Source organism: Lathamus discolor, chromosome 1 (genome assembly GCF_037157495.1).
Source record: "Lathamus discolor isolate bLatDis1 chromosome 1, bLatDis1.hap1, whole genome shotgun sequence".
Taxonomy (NCBI): Eukaryota; Metazoa; Chordata; class Aves; order Psittaciformes; family Psittacidae; genus Lathamus; species Lathamus discolor.
Window position 1 is genome coordinate 76,267,725 of NC_088884.1, and position 20,911 is coordinate 76,288,635.

Consider the following 20,911-nt stretch of genomic DNA (forward strand, 5'->3'; position numbering starts at 1 on the left):
AATTAATGTTTTTGCCAGGATGATGATCCCAGATACTGGCAAAACCTGCTAAAAATCTATTTTTGTGCTCATCCCTTCCCTTCTGATGCAGCAGAATGCAGCCACATCTTGGAGCGAACGTGATGCTCTGATGAAGTTTCTGCTGTTGCTGCCTTTCTCAAGCCACAGGAATTGACAGTTATGCCCCAGGTGTAATTGGGTACATGGGGCTTTCCTCCACAAGCCTCAGACTCTCTCATAATTGCTCATATTTAGGAAAAGGCATAGGAAGTCGATTTAGCACTTCATGTGGCAAATGAGTCATGCAAATTGCAACAGACAGAGGAAAAACAGGTAATCCCTGAGCACAGGGTAAATGTGGTCACGTGGGCAAAATAGTCACTGACAGGCAGGAGCTACAATGGAGTTCATGCTAGAGGAGGAGGAGGAGGATGTGGCTCAGTGGCATGGATGTTTGCTGGAGGAGGCGGTAGGAGATCCTGATTAGTTGTTAGGCTTTGCTCCTGATGCTCTGGGGGAGGTGGAGTGGTTAGCTGGGGCACAGGCCACAGAGCTGCTCTCATGCGGAGCAAAGGCTAAAAAGAATATAGCTGTGAGGTGGTGCGCAGTGTTCTGCTCTCCAAGTGCAAAATTAATTCATAATTAAAGCATTTTGTTGCACATGCCGCTGACATCTCACGGCAACAGACCGTACTGCTTTCCCCAGTGACAAAACCTAGAAGACATGTTTGATGAGAGAGGGGCTCATGGCACTGCTTGTCCTTGAAGCTGGCTGTAGGGCTAGGTCTGAAATGGTTTTTGACAGTTCTGCCTTAAGATGATTTAGTTTCCTATTGCAAAAAGTGCTTGTCACGTGTTCTTAAATTGGATGCTTTCACCATCGACAGTGGCTGCTAATGTCTCTGGAAGTTCCACTGGAGACTTTGCAGCCGAGGTCCCAGCTCTCCATGGCAAAAGCATTGATGGTTCCAGTGGAGCTCTGTGCTAGTTTGCAGATCTCTCTGCAGGCAGCTCGGAGCAGGATCCAGATCTTCTTTTTACAGTTCTGTGCAAGAGCTTTAGTTTTGCTTCTAATAAGCGATGTATTACATTGCTTAATTATGCTTTCGTCTGTGTTCTTCAGTAGTAACTAAAAGTATTTCAGGGTTTGGATGAGAACATTTCTACACATATTAGGGGAAGCACATGTACATGTAGGTAACATATGCATCATCTATGCATCAGGGAAAAATATGAATTTGAAAGTTGGTTAAAATTTCAAACGCCTAAACTGTAGCAAAAAGGTTTCACTTTCCATCACCCTTCCCTACTGCCAACAAGGGACAGGAAAATATCTGGCTGGCTTGAAGAGCCTGATGTTACTGAAGTTGGGGCAAAAGATGCATACACAGCATGTCCTAAGTATGGAGAAGCTGAATCTTTACCTAGGGCTGGAGAAGGATCAAGAGTTACAGAATGGTTTGGGTTGGAAGGGACCTTAAATATCACCCAGTTCCAACTCCCTGCCAAGGGCAGGGACACCTTCCAGGTTGCTCCAAGCCCCATCCAACCTGGCCTTGAGCACTTCTATGGATGTGGCATAAAGAACCTATTGACTGTCCTAGGTCTGACTGATGCACAAGATTTCGCAACGTTTGCCCACTGGTGGATGTGGGCAGCTGGAAAATGCTGTTACCTGTTTGACTTTTGGTCATGCTGTGGGCTGCACTGTGGCATGAGGACCATGAAGGAGGGGCGAGGCCACTTGGGAAGTCACCTGTGGAGACAGAGAAGTTCTGAAATCTGTTTCTGTGGGGTTTGTCTTCCCTGTAGAACGTCATTGCTCAACCTTCTATTTTATTTTTTCTTACATCCTATTTTGGATCACATTGCCTTGGAGAAGTTTTGGAAGTATAGAATAGAGAAGTAAAAATAAAGAAAATACTGCTTAATTCCTGCTGTGATTGATGCATAGTCCCAGACCTTGACCTTTTCTGTGCTTTTTAATCCTACTGTCACTGTCAACTTGTGCTTAAATAGCCGCATGCTGATGCTTCCCTGTCAAGGTTTCCTTGGTCAACGAACAAAAGGGAGAAGTGGGGAGTAAGGTGGGAGGACAATTTATTTCACTGAAGGGCACCGTGATGCCTGTGTCCAAACGCATCTATCTCCCTGGAGTCAGGTGCTTTGGTTCAGAGCACACCAAGCTGAAATAGCCTGGGAAGGACATGAGAAGCTGCCAACGCGCTATCGAGCCAAGCCTGCAGAAGCGCAGGGCTTTGGGGCACCTGAGCCCTCTCTCAGCGGTGTTTTAACGGTGAAGCGAGGGGGAACGGGGCACATCTGAGGCCACGGTCTCCCCGGGCAGCGCCGCGGTCCCCGTGCCAAGGCGGGGGGGTCCGGGCGTGGCCTAAGGGGGCGTGGCGACGATACGGAGTGGCGATTGGCGGTCGGGCGGCGTGGCGTGGCAGGGGGCGGAGCCTGCCGGGAGTTTCCCACAATGCCCCGCTGCAGTGCGGCCACCGATGGATGCTGCGCGGCCGCGCTGCCATTTGCAGCCGCCGCTGCTCGCAGCGCGCCCCGCGGCCCCGGGAGCGCCGTATCCCCGGCCTCCGCCCCTCAGCGCCTGCAGCCGCCGGCTGCCGCCCGCCTGCCCCCTCCTCCTGCTTGGCCCCACTGCCCCACCGCAATGAACCCCCCCGCCGCAGCCGGCGGGGAGGAAACCGGGGCTGCGGGTGGCGGTGGCTGCCGGGGGGCCGAGGGTGGTGGGGACACGGCGGGTGCCGCCGGGGTCCCGGAGGAACCGGGGCTGTCTGCAGCGGATGAGTCGCTAGAGGAGAAGCTGCGGAGCCTCACCTTCAGGAAGCAGGTGTCCTACAGGTGGGCGCCGGACGGGCGGGACCTGCTCTGGGAACCTTGGGGGCACCTCTAGAGCACGGGATGCCTGCGGGTGGGGAGGCGGCAGGCCGGGTCCGGCGGCGGAGCGGCCGGGCAGCGGCGTGAGGACAGTACGCTGGAGGCTGGGCGAGCTTTTACCTTCATCCCAAAGCCTCTAAGAGCCGCTCAGATGGGTATTCCGTTATGCCGGTGACCTGATGCCCAGCCCCGCTGCTGCTGTCAGGTTTGCGGTGCTCCTCCGGAGCGGCAGAGTCAGGGGAGGTGGGGAGGGGGACGGCGTGCGTGGGTGAACTTCAGAGTTACTCAGAGTCAGGGATTTTTCCCGGCTGCCAGGGCAGTAGGTTTGTCTTTACGCTTTGCCCTTTCAATAAAGCACGGGCGCCCGTGTTCCCGGCGCCTCCAAACGCTCGCAAAAGGCATTGGAAAAACCTTACTGGTGGCATTGCTGCTCCCGAAAGGGGTTTCTCTGTTGGAGGTTCCCCGGAACGCCGGGGTCCCCTCCCTGCCCGCTCCCCACCCGTGTCGGCAGCCGTTGCATAAGCCCCAGTGATTGAGAAGATGGGTGAGCTGCTGTGCCCAGCACCACCAAGCGTGGCTGCGGCTGAGAGCCGGCGAACACCGGGGTGCCACATGACACGTTATAGCCAGAGCAGGGTGTTACTTTCATAACCAGCGTCTTGGATTTTTATGGCTGTTTGCTTACCCCATATCTCTGATGTCAAATAAATGGATTTCTTCCTTCTGTCACTGCCCCTGGGTGAGGGGGCTGGCGGTAGGGCTTGTCGGTTACCACTTAGGATCTTCTAATGGTCAGCATCTGCTGCAAGTAATTGCTGCCTGAGAAGCTTCGTGCCACAAAGTTAGTTTTGCCTAATTTCGGCTACTTTCTGGCTGCAGAGCCACGGTGGAGGCATCACGCCATCAGGAACTAGTAGTCCAGTGTGCTTAGGGATGAGCCCTCTTAACTGGGAGGATGGCAAACAGAGAGCTGCTACTTAATTCTGTTTCCGCAAGCAAAGAGTGAGTGCAGCTCTCGGTAAATTTGCTGAGGAATTTCCCCTAACATGGAGGCACTTCTGTTTAATGTGCTGTCCGTGTACGTGTGAGATAGCTTAGTAATGGTTTGGGTCTCTGCACGTGGTAGGGCATAAAAATGATGTAATTAAAGCACTCTTCATAGCTGAAGTTTTATATAATACTTCATGCATGCAGAGAGACTTCCACACAAGGGCTGAAGGTCTCGCTGGTGAGTGTGAAGTTTGGGATGATTCATAAGAAGGTGACTGATGTGGGGAAAAAACTCACTGGACACCTAGAGAGCATTCCATCAGTCACCTCCCTCTACTTCTGCATCTCTATCCTGACAGTTTTCCTAGCGTATGCCGTTTAGGAGCAAATTGTTTAGGTAGAGGCAGGTTCTGTAGGTGGGCTGGGAAGAGGCTGCTAATGAGGCAGGGTTCCTAATGTGTCTGCTTTTGGTACAGAAAGCATGGGGTTAACAATAAATCTTGGAGGAGCTCTATTCAGGCTCTGTGTTTGGTTAGTTTTAAAAATTTCATTAATTTTGACATCTTTCCTCCCCCTACACCATTTTTTTTTATTTATTTTTACTTTCTGGGGGGTGGGGGAGGGAGAAGATGTTAAAATCTGTTTATAATGTCCTGCTCTCTAGATTATCTAGAAGTGTGTTAAAGACATCTTGAAATTTTCTGCATGGTTGCTGTAAGGGTTTCGTAATGCAAGCTTTGTGGGAGGAAATCTAGGAGCTTTTTTTCTCTTCTTTCTTTTGCCTCTCCTCAGTGTAGGCAAGCATACAACAAGTCCTGAACCTTCAGATATAAAAGGTTTTCCCAAGCATCTCTTGATGCCTATTACTCATTCTGCTTGACTTGGGATATGTGCGAGAAAGTACATTTTCTTTGCATCCTTGGATTTCCACACCTTTTCATTTGGAGCTGGTTTCCTACAAATAATGTGCGCTTTCCTTTACCTGTAGAGAGAACAATCTGAGTAGACAAAAGAATGGAAAACTTTTACAAAGGACCTCTGCTGAGCTCTCCACACCCTGCAACTCCCAGGCTCCTTAAATTGCTAGCATTTCTCTCAGTAAATTGTGATGCTGAAATACATTTGTAAATGACTATATTATATACAGGAAAATCTACTTATGTCGGCACTTGGACTCCCTTATCCACTGGTACAATAGCAATTATTCAAGGCTTCATAGAGGCTTCCAAACAGCTCATTTAGGATTCTCTATGCAGGTGCATTACATTGAAATACACCCATATATTGGTATTTATACATGCAGACCCCCCCCCTACCACCAGCTGTAACTCGCTTAAAGAAATAAAGCTTAGTGAAAATGAGAGTTGCGAAATCTGTTGGTGGGAGCTGATGGAATGAAACAGGTGGCTGAAAGAGAGGTCGTGGTATTATAACAGTGGGAAAAAAAAGAAGAAGAAAAAGGTTTCCTGTGCCAATTTTATGTTAAGCACTCCCTATTATGAAACTGCTGTTTACCTGAGGCTGGCTTGTAGTGTTATCTCTCTCCCTCTTTCTTTTTATTGTTGCTAAACAGCAACTGCTTTCATTGTAATGCCGATCTATTTGGCTAATGACGTAGCTGTTGCATACAAATAACTTGTTAGTTTCTCTAGGATTGTACCAAAACCATGAGTAACATAGTTCAGAAAACAATGATTTATACTGATGCGGTAGGTCAGTGGCTTACAATGTGGAAGCTGCTGTATTAAGTATGTAATGATTTTGTGTAATAAATACCAATATAGGCATGTTTGTCTCCATATTGAACTACCAGGTGAAAAAACTTACTTTAAATAGCACAGCTGTGCCTCATAGTGAGCTCAGAAACTCACTTGACCTTGCCATGTTCCCAACCATCTCCACCATGCACCTGACATCCACAAAACTCATTGTCGGCATCAGAAGCTCCTCATTCTGTTAGGAGTAGATGTTTGCTTGCTGTTTTCTTTCTAGTAATATGCAGTAATTATGAATACATACACAGTGGGGATATGCCACTTATCTGTGCTTGTGAGTGAGCTAATGGGTTTAAAGTGTGCCTGTTTCTGTGTGTGTGCGTGTGCTGCCAACACGCATCCCTTAAGTGGATCTTAATTTGCAGACAGGGCGCCTGCCCTGCCTGATGTATTAGGGGGTGCTGCCACTGCCGTGGCTCAGCTGGTGGGTACCACTGATATGGGAGGGCAGGGTGGTCTGCAGTCCAAAGTGGCAATCCCCTCCATGAAGGGGATCTTGCAGAGCTGGTCCCTGTGTAAACTGAGTGAAAGCTCAGAGAAATAGGCTCCCTCTTCTTCCTCTCACACTTCAATGAGGCCAACCGCCTCAATAGTTGGATGCTAACATCAGAATGCCGATAGCTGAGCAGTAATTTTTTTACACTGGAAGCGTGGAATTAAGTATCTTGAAGATACTGATTAAAATCTGAACGATGGGCTCACAAAATGAAAACTTTTTTTCCTGTAAACGGATAGAACCAAAGGATCCGCTTCCCACCCCACTGCGAAGAAACTGGCGAATGAAAAATAATGAAGAAGTGAATTAAAGATGTGCCCTTGCCAAAGAGAAATAAATTACTTCCGCAGATTGGTTCTTAGAGTAGTATTTAGCCCCGGTAGAATATTTACAAGAGACTGTGACAGAAAGCTGGTGGGTAAATGTTTCTTTCCTTTTGATTTTTATTCTTTTGTCACTGCAGAGATCTGGGAAGAACTCATGGTCTCTCTTAGCAAAAATAGAGATTGAGGTAGTTTCCCCAAAATAATTCTTGAAATAAAAAGGATTGCAGATTATACCAAAGAAATGCTCGATAAGAATATTACCACAATAAAACCCTAAGTCTAGAGAAAGCCTTGTCGATAAAGCTCTATCCTGCAGGTGCTTTCAGCCCGAAAAACGTATGTGAAATGCAGTCTTGCGGTTTATTTCTTTAAGCATAGGGAAATAGTAAAAGGTAAAAAGAAAAACCAAAACAAACCCCCAAAACTCAAACGCAAAACCAAATGAAAAGCAAAGCGACCAACACAATCCAAAAAGCAAACAACTGAAACCATCAATAATGCAAATTTAATGATTTTTCTAATTTTTTAATTGATTACTATTTAGAAAGCTGGGAATCTTGATTAGTGGCACTGGAAATAAAAATAATGTTGAAGTCTTAATGTCCTTCTTGAGAGGTGAAAAAAGTGGTGTTTGGCAAACACGTGTTACGAGGGAATAGTTTATCTAGAGAAACGCAGCGTCAGTTTAACCAAATGGACAAATCCTGACCAAGGCAGCGGGTGGCAGGCTTTAGGATTCTTGTTTGTACATGGCTCAGGGACTTCCGAAAGCAGGGCTGTAATAAATCCTCTCGTAATTCAGCGCTGCTAATAGGCAGCGGATTGGCAGCATGGTTGTGAGGCTTTGCCTTTGGTGATGGTGGCTTGCCTGAGCAGGAAACCATGTGTTTCACTTTTAGTAATGGAGGTGGCTGGAGGCACCAATTTTCTTAACTCACCGTATCCACTGGCTGTCCGGTTCCACTTGGAAACATCTAAAATAGGCAGCTTGAGCTTCTTTGGCTGATGTTTCTCCCCAACTTGCCAAATGAATCTGTTTGGGATATGCTTTGTGTGCTTTCCAAAAGTAGACCAAAATAGAAATTTTAAGGAATGGAAATGTGCTCATTCTTTTTGCTTCATTTATTTACAGACATGATAATGATCATAAAATGCACATCACTTCTCAGTAAATGTTACAGACAGCATGGTAGAGGTGTCTCCTATTACTAAGACTTAATTATTTTATGAAATATGACAGCATTTGCAAGTGTACTGTGAAGCATTATAAATAATTAAAGCTGAATGACATTTGTAAAAACAAAAGCACCCAACAAAAACCTTTGATCTTTTGATTGTGTAGATTTATTTTACTTAATTTTCCTTGAATCTTAATACATCTCATTTCTGTAAATGAGTGAGGTTCTTCTGCATGAAAATGATGGATGAATTTTTATCTTCTACCAAATGTCAAGAAGATAATTCTCACTCTCCAGCCTAATCTCATAAGATCTGCTTACAACAGTCTTTGTTGGGAGTTTCGGGTATGTACTGTACAGAGTTGTTACCACCCACTCACATAACAGTGACTCAATTTACTTTGTCACCCAAAACATCCATCACCATTTTATCATTTTCTCCCAGGGCTTATCACTGGGCTTTTTTGGTACATGAAGGGGCCTTCATGAAGCCGTTTGATTTATAAAACTTTCATGTGGAAATTCTGCGTTGGACAAAAATGCAGAAAAAGACAGTTCAGAAAGAAGAATACCATGTGGAAAACAGGTTGACCTTTAAAGTACTCTCCTGACTTTGAGATGTGGCTGCAAGTCTGGCCATCAATGTCGCTGGGTCACAAAAAATGAAAGCACTGTCTTTGAATTTAGAGCATGTATTACATTCTTCCTTCTGTATCTAGGGTTAGCAGCACTCTGCAAGAGACACACTGTGAATGATAACTCTAAATAAAGCTTCATGTGTGCTCCAATGGAATTATGTACATACCCATAAGGAAATTAATGCATCAGTGATTTGAAAGGGAAAGCCTCTGTGAGCATGTAATAAAACTGTTGCGTAGCACAGGAATGGACCTGTAAACCAGGAGTGTCCTGGGACTGTCGCAGGTGGAAAACTTCATCGCATAAAAGATAATCGGATGCCACATAACTTTGAGGTGGAAAACCACTTTTGTTCTGCCTAGTCCTATGGAGTAAATAGGCAGTTAGTTGGTGGTTCTTGCTTGGGTCAGCCATGGGTCTGAGAGAATGATTTTCTTGAAGCTTCACCAGGCCTTTGACAGTGGTTTTGTGTTGTTTGGTTGGTTTTGGGGTTTTTTTTGGCAACTTGGCTGAAATGTTGGGAAGGGGATGTGTATGTGCAACAACATCTTTCTGCTTTTTATTGCTAAATCCAACACAACCTGGGCATGGGATACTAACAGTCAGCCAAAGGATTTCCCAGATACCAAGATTCCCTTGATATCTGGGAGAAGGAAAGAAGAAGCACGGGAGGCTCACAGCTGTGTGTCAACCTCTTCTAGTTACAGAGCTGATGACAAGGAACTTTACCTTGGAATAAAATGGATGTGGAAAGTTGGATCTCCTTTTTGTGCCTCACCCTACAAAGCTGCTTGTTTGTTTTTAAGCTTTGTATGTGGGAATGATACATTAACTTAATTCTATGGATCACCTGCAGGTTCCAATGCCGGTGGGTTTCTTATTTTGAATGATTTGACCATTTGCAGCTCTTAACAGATAAAAGCTGTGTGGGATTTGTTTTATATACTAAAAATGTGTAAGAGTATATTGAGAAGACTCTGTATGTATGTATAGTCTATAGGAGCCTCTGTGCGGGTTACTGCTGGGTATCTGATGGCTGCGTATGGGTAAGACGAGGTTCTGGTGAGTAATTTCAGGGTGAAGGAAGGTGTATGACAAGGACTCTGCTGTGTGTTCTTCAGGTTGCAGCTGTGTGGAAAATACATCTGTACTTTCTACTAAATTTCCATCCACAAATGGGGTAGGAGGCTGTGTAGTGTCAAGGAAGAGGCTCTTTGTTTCTTAACACCAAAAAATCTGGAGAGCTGGTCAGAGTCTTACCTTAAACAAAGAAGTCTAATGCTTGTCTGTTACAGTTTATCTCAGGTTTTTCCAGCTGTATGGCTGTGATAATACCTATGTAGCACAAGTACTATAGGTTCTGATTCTTTGTAAATCCACTGTGAGAAACGGAGACAAAAGACAAAGTAACTTATTTAAGATGGCAGATGGAGTCTGTGTGACAAAGTGACAGATCGTCAACTCTAGCTTTAACAGTGAGGCCTCTCACCTAGGCTAAAAGGAGAGTGGAACATAAAGGAATTGAATCAACAGCTTTCAGAGAAAACCTGGAGTGAGGGGAGAGGCAGAGGACAGCTGTGCATGAATATTGCAATTTGATCTTGTTTAGAGTACAATATACTCAAGCTTTGCCTCTGAATTATATGATTTTTAAAGAACTTCACTATCCTGAGGCTGCCACTGGGCACTAAGTGGTTCTCCTGAATGTCCCAGCACCTCCAACTAACTTACGGAAATGGCTCAGCATAAAGATACGGAAAGTGTTGAGGGGGAAGGGAAAGATTTATCAGCTTGTTCTGAGGAACAAATGGTCACTAAATACCGCTCTTTTGACAAAGTAAGCTGGGGCAGGTCTAACCTTGTCTGTACTCTGTGGTTGAGCCTGGTATTTCTCTGATACTTTCTATGCTGCATTTTTGAGGAAACTTGGTGGTTTGAAACCCTTATGTTCGAAAAACACTGGGTAATGAGAACCTGAATGTTTCAGTGCTGGATTTCCCTTCAAGTGCAGCTCTGAATGGCTTTGCCACAATCCCCTTCCGATTTACAGCTGTTTGAAAACTTAGCTGACTTCAGAATTTATACTGCTTAATAGGGAGCTGCTCTTTTATCATCTGGTCCATCCACCCTTTTTTGAAGGGTTATGGCTTCCAGTTCTACCTAGAAAGCTCACTGGCCCTACTGACTACCTGACAGTAATCCTCATTATGCAGACAAATTGCTGTGTAGTCAGGGAGAATGGAGGTGTCTAACTGTACTTAGGTTTGAGGCATAGTAGTTTAACACATCACTGCTCTCCCTGTGTACCTTTGTGCTAAGCAGGAGGTGTGAGAAGATGTAGCATGTTATTCTTTCACGCTGTCAGTAAGTCATATGCAATGAACGTATTGGCATTGAGGAATGGTGCTGCTGGCTGCCCTATAGCCTTAGCTAGGCTATAGATACATTGCAGAGATAAATAATACAGATGTCTTTGGCTCTCTGACTGTAAGAACTCTTGTTGGAGAGGTGTGGGCTCTTCTTGAATGTATGGGGGCTTGGAGGAAGGTGTTTAGTGGTGAGAAGTGTAGTTGCAGAGAGTTGGAATGTGACTTGTCTTGCTTTATATTTCAGATGGATTCAAAATTATCCGTTCTTCCCTCACTGTTACTAAGGAAAGTGTATTTCATATGGATATCTGAAGTATACCTGATTAGGGCTGCATGATACCCAAGTGTCTGGGGGTATGGCCTGACACTTTTTACAGGAGGAAAAAAAGAAATTCTCACATTTAGTCTAGATGTAGTTATAAGAAGTACTATGCTTATGTAGATCTCACTTCAGTATCTGTCATTTCACTAACTTGAAAATATTTCAAAATTATAAAATTTGTTTCAATATTTCTAATTTCTCTCAAATGTTCCTGAGTTCAGCTTTTCATAAAAACAAACAACAAAGCCCCTAATAGCCGGATTATATTTCTTTTAAATTTTATGACTCATCAGGAAGCTTGACCCACTGGGGAACATTTTCCAAGTGGGGCAGGGGTTAAGCTTCAATTGCACAGATTCATCAAAGACGATGATTTGAACATCTTAGAATCCCTCTGTGCTCTGAAACTGCTCCCTGATGTTGTATAATGTGCAGAAGAGGGGACTGCCTGTGATGCTCTGAGAGGTGCCATGGGGTTTCTGGGCACCATACGAGAGGGTGAGGAAGCAAAATGGCTTTGAAGCCTATTAGCATTAAAAGATGATGAGAAAATACCTTCCTGTCATCACTTTATTTCATTAGGTTGCTAATGAGTTTCCTCTAGGGATGGTAATGGGGTAGTTCTTATGCTTTTATCCAATTAGTGAATGATCTCAGGAGTATATCCTTTTGTTGTGAAAACACACTGAGTTTCATTCCAACTTGAGTACTGCATCCTGTAGCTTCTCCAAAGGCAATGAAATGCCATGTGTAGGTACATACTGGGCCAGGTCCTTGGTTATTAATTGCTGATGTTAGCCTGATTTATGGTTTTGAGATGATGCCCTTGAGGACAATGGACTCTCCTGTGAAAGTAAGTGAAATGCCAAAGATGTGAATAAAGTTTCTTTATGAGTTTTGAGGTTCTTTGTAAGTTGAGATGATGAGAGAATTCACATGTTAAAAACCTGTGTAGATAAGAAACAAAAGTGCCTTTGATGCTATTACCTTAAGTGATACCCAGTACCAATGTCTTGCCAGCTGTTTGTGTTCATAGGATCCTTTGCTGCTAGCACTATGGTCTGCTAGCAGCACTGTGGTGCTGCTAGCAGCACTGTGGTGCTGCTAGCACTAGGTTTTAGCCTGATTTAAAATGACATTGAGGAATGAATTAGCAGCAGTACCAATGCAGCTGGTGTGTTCGGTTGTGGGTAGCCTTACATTAGTGAGAAGAACTTAACCAATTCTTTATTTTAATGTTTTGTCTCTGCAGGTAGCCAACAGTTGCAAGTGTCACTTCTCTTGCAGGGCAATATATTTGGCTTTGGAGTCGGTAGTCTATTTGTTTTATACCTGGCCAGTTTTCACTGTGATAGAATTTCTGGATTTCCTTATTTTTGAGTTGCTTTCTCTCCCTTTTATTTCCACCATTTTCCTTTGTTGCCCTGTCTTCCTGCCAAGACCCCAGTGTTCTGTGTGGGTTTATGTCTGGGTCTGCCCGGTGCTCAGTACAATGAACAAAGAACACAGATGTGCATAAGAAGTACATAAACATCCACATTCTACAAGGTTAGATTGAAGTTATTGAGCTCACGCCAACAGGTTCTTTTCCTGCCTCCAAGGCTAATGTGAACTTTGTAGTCCAGTGCTGTATCTCTGATTCTTTACTAACAAGATGCTCATAAGATGTTTCTTTTCCCATTTAGATTTGCAGTGCTGGAAGTTTTCAAGCCCTATGGTGGGAGACTGTGTTGCAGGTGCTGCAGAGTAGTTATGTACCTGTTTTATGTGCAATTTGATGTAAAGATAGAGACTGGCTTTGGACGTCTCCCTGTCAACATAATGCAAACCTATGGCAAAAAGGAGGTACCAGTTGCCTTCTCCAGCTTTTAAGCTTTCATTTTTTCCCAAGCTTTCTCAAGTGTTGAACTAATGCTGAAAGGTGCTTGATAAGTTCTGCTGACGCAGGGCAAACAGTGCTGGAGTAGCCTCTCAGTGGCTTGGATACTGGATAGTGTTGCGATGCCTTTGTGGACTCTTTTTTGGCCTTGAGAATCTTGATTAAGCCTGGACAGCAAACAGCAAAACAACGGTTTTCATTTCCTGGAGTCTGACGTGGGCCATATCGTCATTTGATAAATGCTCTATGATCCAGAGTGAACAGCAAATTTACTGAGTGCTGAGTTATTTGGTCCCTGTCTCGTCAGCTCTTTCCTTCCCTTCTTTCAGCAGATAGTGGGAGGAATGACTAATGTTGGCTGTGATGCTGGGGCAGTTAGGAGCTGGACTGAGACCAATATAGCAGTAAAAATGCCTCCTCCCTAAGTTTGTCTGTGGTGTTTAGAAACTGCTAACACGATGGCCTTCAGACAAGTGACCTAGGCATGGCAGATTTACCCCTAACATTCCCTTACCTGCCAAACCTGAACCTTTAAGCAGGGATGGCTGTTGATAATCTGGCCTGGAAGACTTTGATGCCCTCCAAAGGGAGGACTGGCTGGCACATAGCTTTTATGCTTTTCAGAGAGGATACTGAATGTCTTTTCCTCTGGGAAAAGCCTGAGGTCTCCCAGCCCATAACAAGCTTCTGACCAGACCCTTCTTGGGAATGTGATGTCCATCAATGACATAAGCCAAGCATTATGTACTCTCATTCAAGCTTGTGGGTAGTCTCAAGCCAGAATCACTTTGAGAAATGCTCTCCAGAGCAGGCTGGAACCACAGAGCTTGTGTGTGAGCTCTCCCCTTAACGATTGTGTTTCAGAAAAACCTCATATGTGATGATCCTTTTCCTTTTTCTTTTTGAGTTCAGTAAATTCTGCTCTGTTTTTTAGTCTTGTGGAAGACACAAAGCTGAGATATCTCTGACTGTAAGTGGTAGCTGAAAGCACGACACAAATATTTCTATTTCCTCATATGTAATCACATAGAGTCACATGTTCAAGATCAAGTAATGCATTCTTCACCTCATGTTTGCTGAAAATGTGAGAGATCAGGTAACAGGGAATTTTAATGAAAAGCCTCCTCTAATCCCTCGGTTATTATTATTAATCTCTGGATTGTGCAGTACACCCTTCTTTCCTTACCAGCACCTCCTTAGTGCCGAAAGACGAGCAACCAAATGTTATTCTGCCATCAGCTTTGATGAGACTATGAAAATGTCCTCAACCTGCCCATATGATAGCTGATTACGTTTCCAATTCCCTTTTTCTTTTGCAAAGAAAGACTTTGAATTTGGTGTTTATATTAGTACCTGACCTTGTACCGAATTCAAGTAAATCAATCATACAAAATGAATACAGAAAACCACAGCTGCTCAACCCCAGTGGTGGGGGCTCCTCTCTTCACAGCTCCTGCTGTCTTTGTGTGAACAGAAGATACAATGACTAGTACTGGGAGGGAGATGGAAGGAAGAGGGGAGCTGACCTGTGGTTGTGCAAATGCTGGGTTCATGCCTCCTCGCTTCCCGGTCGCTAAGGGCTGTTTTTCGCTCAGGGAGAATTGCAGTGCAGGCAGCAGCAGCGAAAGCTTTTATCACGCACTGATTATGCCTCTCTCCTGACTTAGCAGAAAAAGAAGGTAATTCACGTTCTCTTCAGTCTTTGGCCTTTGCCATGAGATTACTCATGCCTTTTGCTTCCTGAAAATTGGAGATCATCCTCTTTCACACGTGAAGTGCCAAGATACCAGATGGCCTTGCCTTTCTGCTACCAATGATCTTATTTTACTACCCTTTGCAGCTGTGCATCCTACTAAATAAAACTGCAGCTGATTGTCTCTGGAGGATGCGGGCCTGCAATTGGGTTTGGGAACTCCAGTGTGTGTCTGTTTCTTCCATCTGCTTATGTTTTGGGAGCTGTAGGTCGTAAAAAGAAGTTTTGATCATTTGGGACCCGGTGAGACTTAGGAGCCCTTCAGCTGACCAAAGATAGGCATTTCCAGTGGGCCACTAGCAGTTATGAGATGAGATGAGGACAGGAAGGGAGGGTGGGAAGTCATGCTTAGAGTGCACTAGGTAATGCTTTATAACAGTGATTTTTCCAAGCTTGAAAGAAGCCGTTAGGGATGTGAAACAGAGAGAAAGAAAAAGAGCAGAATAAGCTGTGATGGAAAAATCATAGCGCGACTTCTCCTGATTTGATTCAAAGGCTGGGAAAGAGAAAGATGTGAATTCCCCTCCCGTAGAAGCAGCAGCCTTGTTCCTTGGCAAGTCAGCTCTCCTGCCCGCTCCCACTGGCAAATGCGGATCATGGCCAGAAAACACGGGCCTCTCCTGGGCGCTGCTTCAGCCAAGCTGTGCCTAGGCAGTGGCCCCTGCTTCCTACATGGTAGCCCCTTCCCCAGCCCCCCCCTGCTTGAACATCCAGCTTGAGCTTTTAGTTTATGATTCAGTCACTCTACAAATGGTGTCACAATTTGTCAGGTGCTGAGACTGATATTTGCTTGATGGAAATGTTGGCCTTATTGTGAATCAATCCTAACAGCTTCTCGCAGCAAGGTTGTACAACAGTGAGATGAATTTACTATGCAGGCAGACAAAGCGGCTTCTATTATGTGTGAAAACACAAATAATAGGAGGATAAACGCAAAACAGTGAGAATGTCTCAGTGTTAGGCAGTCACAGGCACAACAGTGCTTGTCAGCATCTGACTCGAGCGACAGAGGTGTACAAACAAGGCAGTGGTGGGAGCAAGCAGATACGCCCGGCGGGTTCGTGCCTGATGAGGCTGAGCTGTGGCTGCTCAGCCACAAGGAAGGTTTTAAAGACATCCACTAAAGGGTCTACATGGGAAAACATGATTGTTCCTTAAGACAAAGTAACCCCTCATTCATTTTAAGTTCACTAAAAATAGGGTGTGAGGTAATACTTGTGAGGGTATCACAACATATTCATTTTCTTGTAATTCCAGTTTTCCGTGGTGGAGAAAGGTGGCTGAAAAATTTCAGCCTTTTCCTTTTTGGAATTTTGACATAATATTTTCCAACTGTAATCCTCTGGGGAAGATGCTGACTTTTAATTGGTTTTTAATATATATTTTTAATAAAAAATAAAGAGCAACACAATCATGCATTTCTCTTGGTAACTGAAATAGAGAATAGTTGACATTATAATTGGAATTTCTTCATGTGGAGTTCTTTTTTTTCCCCCACTTTGATTCAAAAGGGAAAAGTAGTTTTGTTTTGATTTGAAATATGAGAATTTCCCAAAGAACGGAAATGCCGAGTTCTGGTAAGCTGAAGTTGTTATTTGGTAGCATCTATGAAAATCTCTTGATCATGATTAATTTTCTGTGATTGAAACGTGTTATAATAACCACATTTAGTGTTAATTGCCCCTACAATACCTCGCCTCTTCTGAAGGACCAGAGGCTGAATCATGGAAGGTGAATTGTCCTCTGACTGGTAGCAGGAACTGCTTGATGTCATGATTCAAGTGTATTATCAGGGTAATACTGGGTAGTGGATGAACAGGAAAGTCATTCTCCAGGGTTGTCTGAAAGCCAAATATACATCATGTATATGGTTAATGGCAGCAGGTTTCTTCCTTTGCTCCTCTTTCTGACAATATTCTATGCCTGGGAATTTCCTCTATAGCTACTGACAGAATGCACCTGGCAATAAAAAGGCAAGTAGTCATTTACTGGACACCAACTCTTGTCTTACACAAAGAATGAAAGTGTAACGTTAGGGCTGAAAAGGCTTCTGCCCCCAAGAAGTGTCGATCTGCTCTTTAACCATTTCCGCTGCTCCTTTCCAACCATGGAGCAGTTGAATCAACATTTACCCTCTCTCAGGGAGTAGAACCAAGGTGGTGGATCTGAGCTGGATGATGGTCTTTCCCACCATGCTCTGGTTGCTGGGTTTGCATTGCAGTGTTCAAACAGGGCAAGAGATTTGTAGAAATCAAATTTCTGTGAGATTTTCCTCTTAGGACTGACAAGCTCCCATCCAACTAATTTTGGCAGGGGAGAAAGAGGAAGCCAGCATATTTTTAATGGCTGCATGTAGAGGGTTGATAACCGTCTTCTGTTCAAGGCTGAAGGGTGCTGGTAACTACAGCCCAAAAAGGAATATAAGTGATAGGCAAAATAGCGAGTGTTTGTTATAAAATTATGTCTGCCAAAAGGATTTCTAACTTGTACAAGCTTGTACTGGTTTTGTTGTTCCCGACATCTGACTCCCACAGGATTTAAGAACTTTCATGGGACGAGACCATGTGAGTATGCAGTTCTTGCCATTAAGACTAATGCATTTCCTTCTAATGGCTCTGTTGTTATGAATCAGTCCCCTCGTGCATGTCCTGATGGTGGGTGTCACTTCTCACTGGCTCTGGAAAAACCGTGAGTGCTGATATGTGTGAAGAAGTCAATATGAGGAGGGGAAGATTATTCCTGAAGGATAATTTCAGGCTGGGGAGGCTGCCTTCCCTTGATGTCCTCAACAGTCATTAGCAAGTGAGAGAGTCTTCTCTTGAGGGCCATTTTGCCAGCCTAATTCATGCTCTGGCTCCAAATTGTCCTCTTGAAGAGCCCATCTCTATCGACTGCAGACAGTCTGTGGAGAGCAGTCTTACAAAGCTAAAATTAGTTTTCATGTGGACCCCTCCTACAAATAGGATGATTAGATGTATGTGCCTGTTAGTGTTTGACAAATGTTTCCAAATTAAAGGAAAAAAAAGCAAACCATGGAAACTTTTTCCATTAAAAACATGTGGGTTTTTTGGGAGGGTGGAGTGTTTGGATTTTTATTTTTTCATTTAATTTTTTATTGCAAGAGATAATTCTGGTGTGAAGTGGAGGTGGTGACTTCTTTTAGTGGATACTGGCAAGTATGTCAGCTTTTCAGAAGCGCTGCAGTAGCTTTACAGCCAAGTAGAGATGTTGCCATTTTGCTTGCCGTGAACTGCATCTTCAAGAGGAACTTTGCCAGCTGCAAGGGCGGCTGGGAGGCACTTGTTTTGTGATTCAGTCCCAATGCAGGATGTGAAAGTAAATTTTTTGCCCTCTCCATTTCTTTTGCAATGAACCCTAGGCGCATTTGTCATATTTTCCATGAACTATAATAAGTTACCTGGAAAGTGAAATGCATGGATTGCCCAAGGCTGTGCGGGTGTTTGAGGTTTGTTCTTTAACGGTTCAAAGCCAGACCTGGCTGGTGAAAGGAACATGTATTGGATACATGAGTGATTGATACCTCTGTTCAGGTCCTGGTGTTATTCCCTGGTCCAGCCCCCTTTTGTGACAAGCTTTGCTTTTAGCTTAATCTTGTTGTTAGCTTAATCTTGTTGTTACCTTAACTCATTCACCTCACCAGAATAGCACAGCCCAAACCTAGGGGGGACAAATCATCTTTATCTTGAATATGCAACACCTCCAGTTGTTGACAATGTGCAGAATAGTGCGGGAGTGGCTGATATTTGACCCCTTTGTTCTTTTTCCTTTTCTTCTTTTGCTGATTTGTTGGGAGCTTGACAAAGTACAGATGAAATGCAAAAAGACTAGAGAAGGGTAATGTAAATCACTTCAGGCATTCAAGTGTGTTCGTGATTATTCTGCAGGAAGAGAGATGATTGTTGTTATTTAGTTTATGGGTAGAATAAAATATGATGAAATAAGTGAGCTCAGGGGGTTTTCCTTTACTTGCCATACATGATTATTTTCTGTGTATTTAATGGGGACTCCACTGCCGCAGCAAATCATTGAAGGGAAATATTTAGTAGGATCCAAAGAAGGATTAGACTTTTATAGGAAAATAAATCACGTTCATAGTGAACCTGACTACTGAGTACCCACAGTGTCACCAGAGTTGCCAACGCTTTCTGGCTTCAGGGGGTGAGAGAATGACCTGCAGGGGCTGGAAAGGGATTTTCTCCATGCAATATAACTTTCCATCTTTCACTGGCTGTGTGCTGCTCTTTGTTTCTGACTGCCTTCCCTTGAATTACTAGGTATTGGTGGGATATTCAAAAGAGAGCTCTTGAACTCTCTTGGCCAGTGGTTTGATGAGGCGTGACAGCTGCTAGGAACCTAAACAAATAGCGAAGAAGCTAATTCTGTTCCCCCATCTAAAATTCTAATCTTGTTTGTGACATCATAATTGGTTGCCATAGGGACAATTATGGTGTCATAAAAAGAGGATTAATGATGAGTTTAAGTGAGGAATAAGCAGCTGGAACAGATGAACTTCTTAATAACTCCTGCCTCCTCCGAAAGCTACCGTTTAGTGCATAAAAATATAACTCCAAATAAAGAATGACAGGCTGGAAGAAAGTCAGTAAATGTGCACTAAAGGAACAGTTGTGCTTCCAAAAGGATATTGCCCTAAGCTTCTGGCGTCTATCAGGATGCTGTGATGTAAAGGATATTTAATTTACGTTAAGAGGTGCTAGAATGAGCAACATATCTCCTGTTTCATGTGCACTTTCCAGGTGTGAAGCCACACTTTTTACCCTTCCATGAATCTTTTTGTTGTGTTTTTAAGCACGGAAAATTCTACGTAACTGGGGTTAATGTTCCACTGTAGCTGATTGAAAAAATAAATACGGGAAAGATGATGGTAGTGATATGTAGAAGAGAAATGAATTCTGGAACAACTTAACTGATTCCTTTGCGAGGGTGCTTCAAATCTTAGTGCTCTGTCTGTTTGGAATTGGTTGTGTCAGGAAAATCAGGATTCCTGGAGCTAGACTATTTCAGCAATAGGTCATCTGGTACTTTAGCTTTTCTCTGTGACCTAAAGGCTAGGAAGGCTACTTAACTGCATCAGGCAAATGGGGTTCTTGCACCCAAGCTGATGGGATCTGGACTACTGTATTTCATTTTTCCATGTGGCTGACTGTATGCAGTTTGTAAAGCAAAGTTTAGAAAAATGCAGAATTACTTCTGCAGCATATTGTCTGTGCTGGCTGCTTTGTCCTCTGAGGTGCATTTGCATGTTCCCGCAGAGCCAGCCAGGCTCTGCTCGGCTCGACTGTTCTCGTTGCTGTTTACTGCCCTGGCCTGAACCACTCCAGCAGTAATGTATTAGCAGAAGGGCCATCAACAAGAATTATTAATACATAACAGGGGACAGCAAGTAGTGTGAATAGCTGCGGGTGGCACTGGGGATTGACTCGCTGGCAAGAAGCTGCCAGAGGGCTCTGTGTGGGTGTCTGCGCTTTTGTTTTGTGTCTTGCTCTTGTGACATTTGCTTAACTCTTTTTCTCTTCCTCCTTCTCACTCTTCTTGGTGTCTCTTTTATGAGCTGGAGAGGAACGTGTGTTTCTGCCCACATGGGAGTGGAAGAACAGGGCTCCTGATGGGGTTTCTGGGGATCCAGCTGTCTTGTTCATTGCCTCGATGTTGGTCCTTGCTGTGATTTTGGAAGAGGAGTGAGAATAGCACCATCTGGTTATTGCTGCTGGGTGTTGGAGCAGAGCTGCTCTTGCACCCACTATAGCAATGTGTGGAAGCCCTACCAGAGTGTGCTGGCAGTGACCTGTACACCAGGTATCCCTGGGATGCTGTGCCAAGGTCACCCTCTGCCTTGGGGCCCTGGTGGCAGCGGGTGGGCCCCTGTGTCCCTGGCCCTGCTCTTGGCCCCTCTCTCTGAAGCACTTTCTGGGAAGAATGACAAATCCTAGGAACTCTTAAAGCAGTTTTCAAAACTCCGTGCAGAAATACATTGATCCCTGCAGCATAGCTGGGAGGGCAGAGGGCAAGCTGTGCTCTCACCACAGGAGATGAGAAATTCAGGGATAAAGGCTAAACTGTGAATTTTCTGAAAGTTTCCTGGAATCGGAAATAGCCCTTTTGGGGTACCTGCCTGGGGACACATGAGCTTGGGGCACCTAGGAGACTTTCTATGTTTTTTAGCCAGCCTGAGGATCTTTATAGATCTAGCCTGAGGAGCATTATAAAGGATTTCAGAGGGTGTTGTGAAGGTAGGTGTGGATGCTCTTTC

The 20,911-nt window shown here is 44.3% G+C and overlaps 1 protein-coding gene across 2 annotated transcripts in view; it reads left to right on the forward strand.

Moving 5' to 3' along the window:
- The first annotated feature begins 2,479 nt into the window (after positions 1 to 2,479).
- DGKI (diacylglycerol kinase iota) overlaps positions 2,480 to 20,911 on the forward strand; it is a 214,013-nt gene continuing 195,581 nt past the window's right edge. Inside the window, exon 1 of one of the 2 annotated variants that reach the window (XM_065681455.1) lies at positions 2,480 to 2,859. In XM_065681455.1, the coding sequence (XP_065537527.1) occupies positions 2,480 to 2,859 (380 nt within the window). The remainder of the gene's footprint in view (positions 2,860 to 20,911) is intronic. The other variant, XM_065681464.1, reaches the window with a different exon arrangement.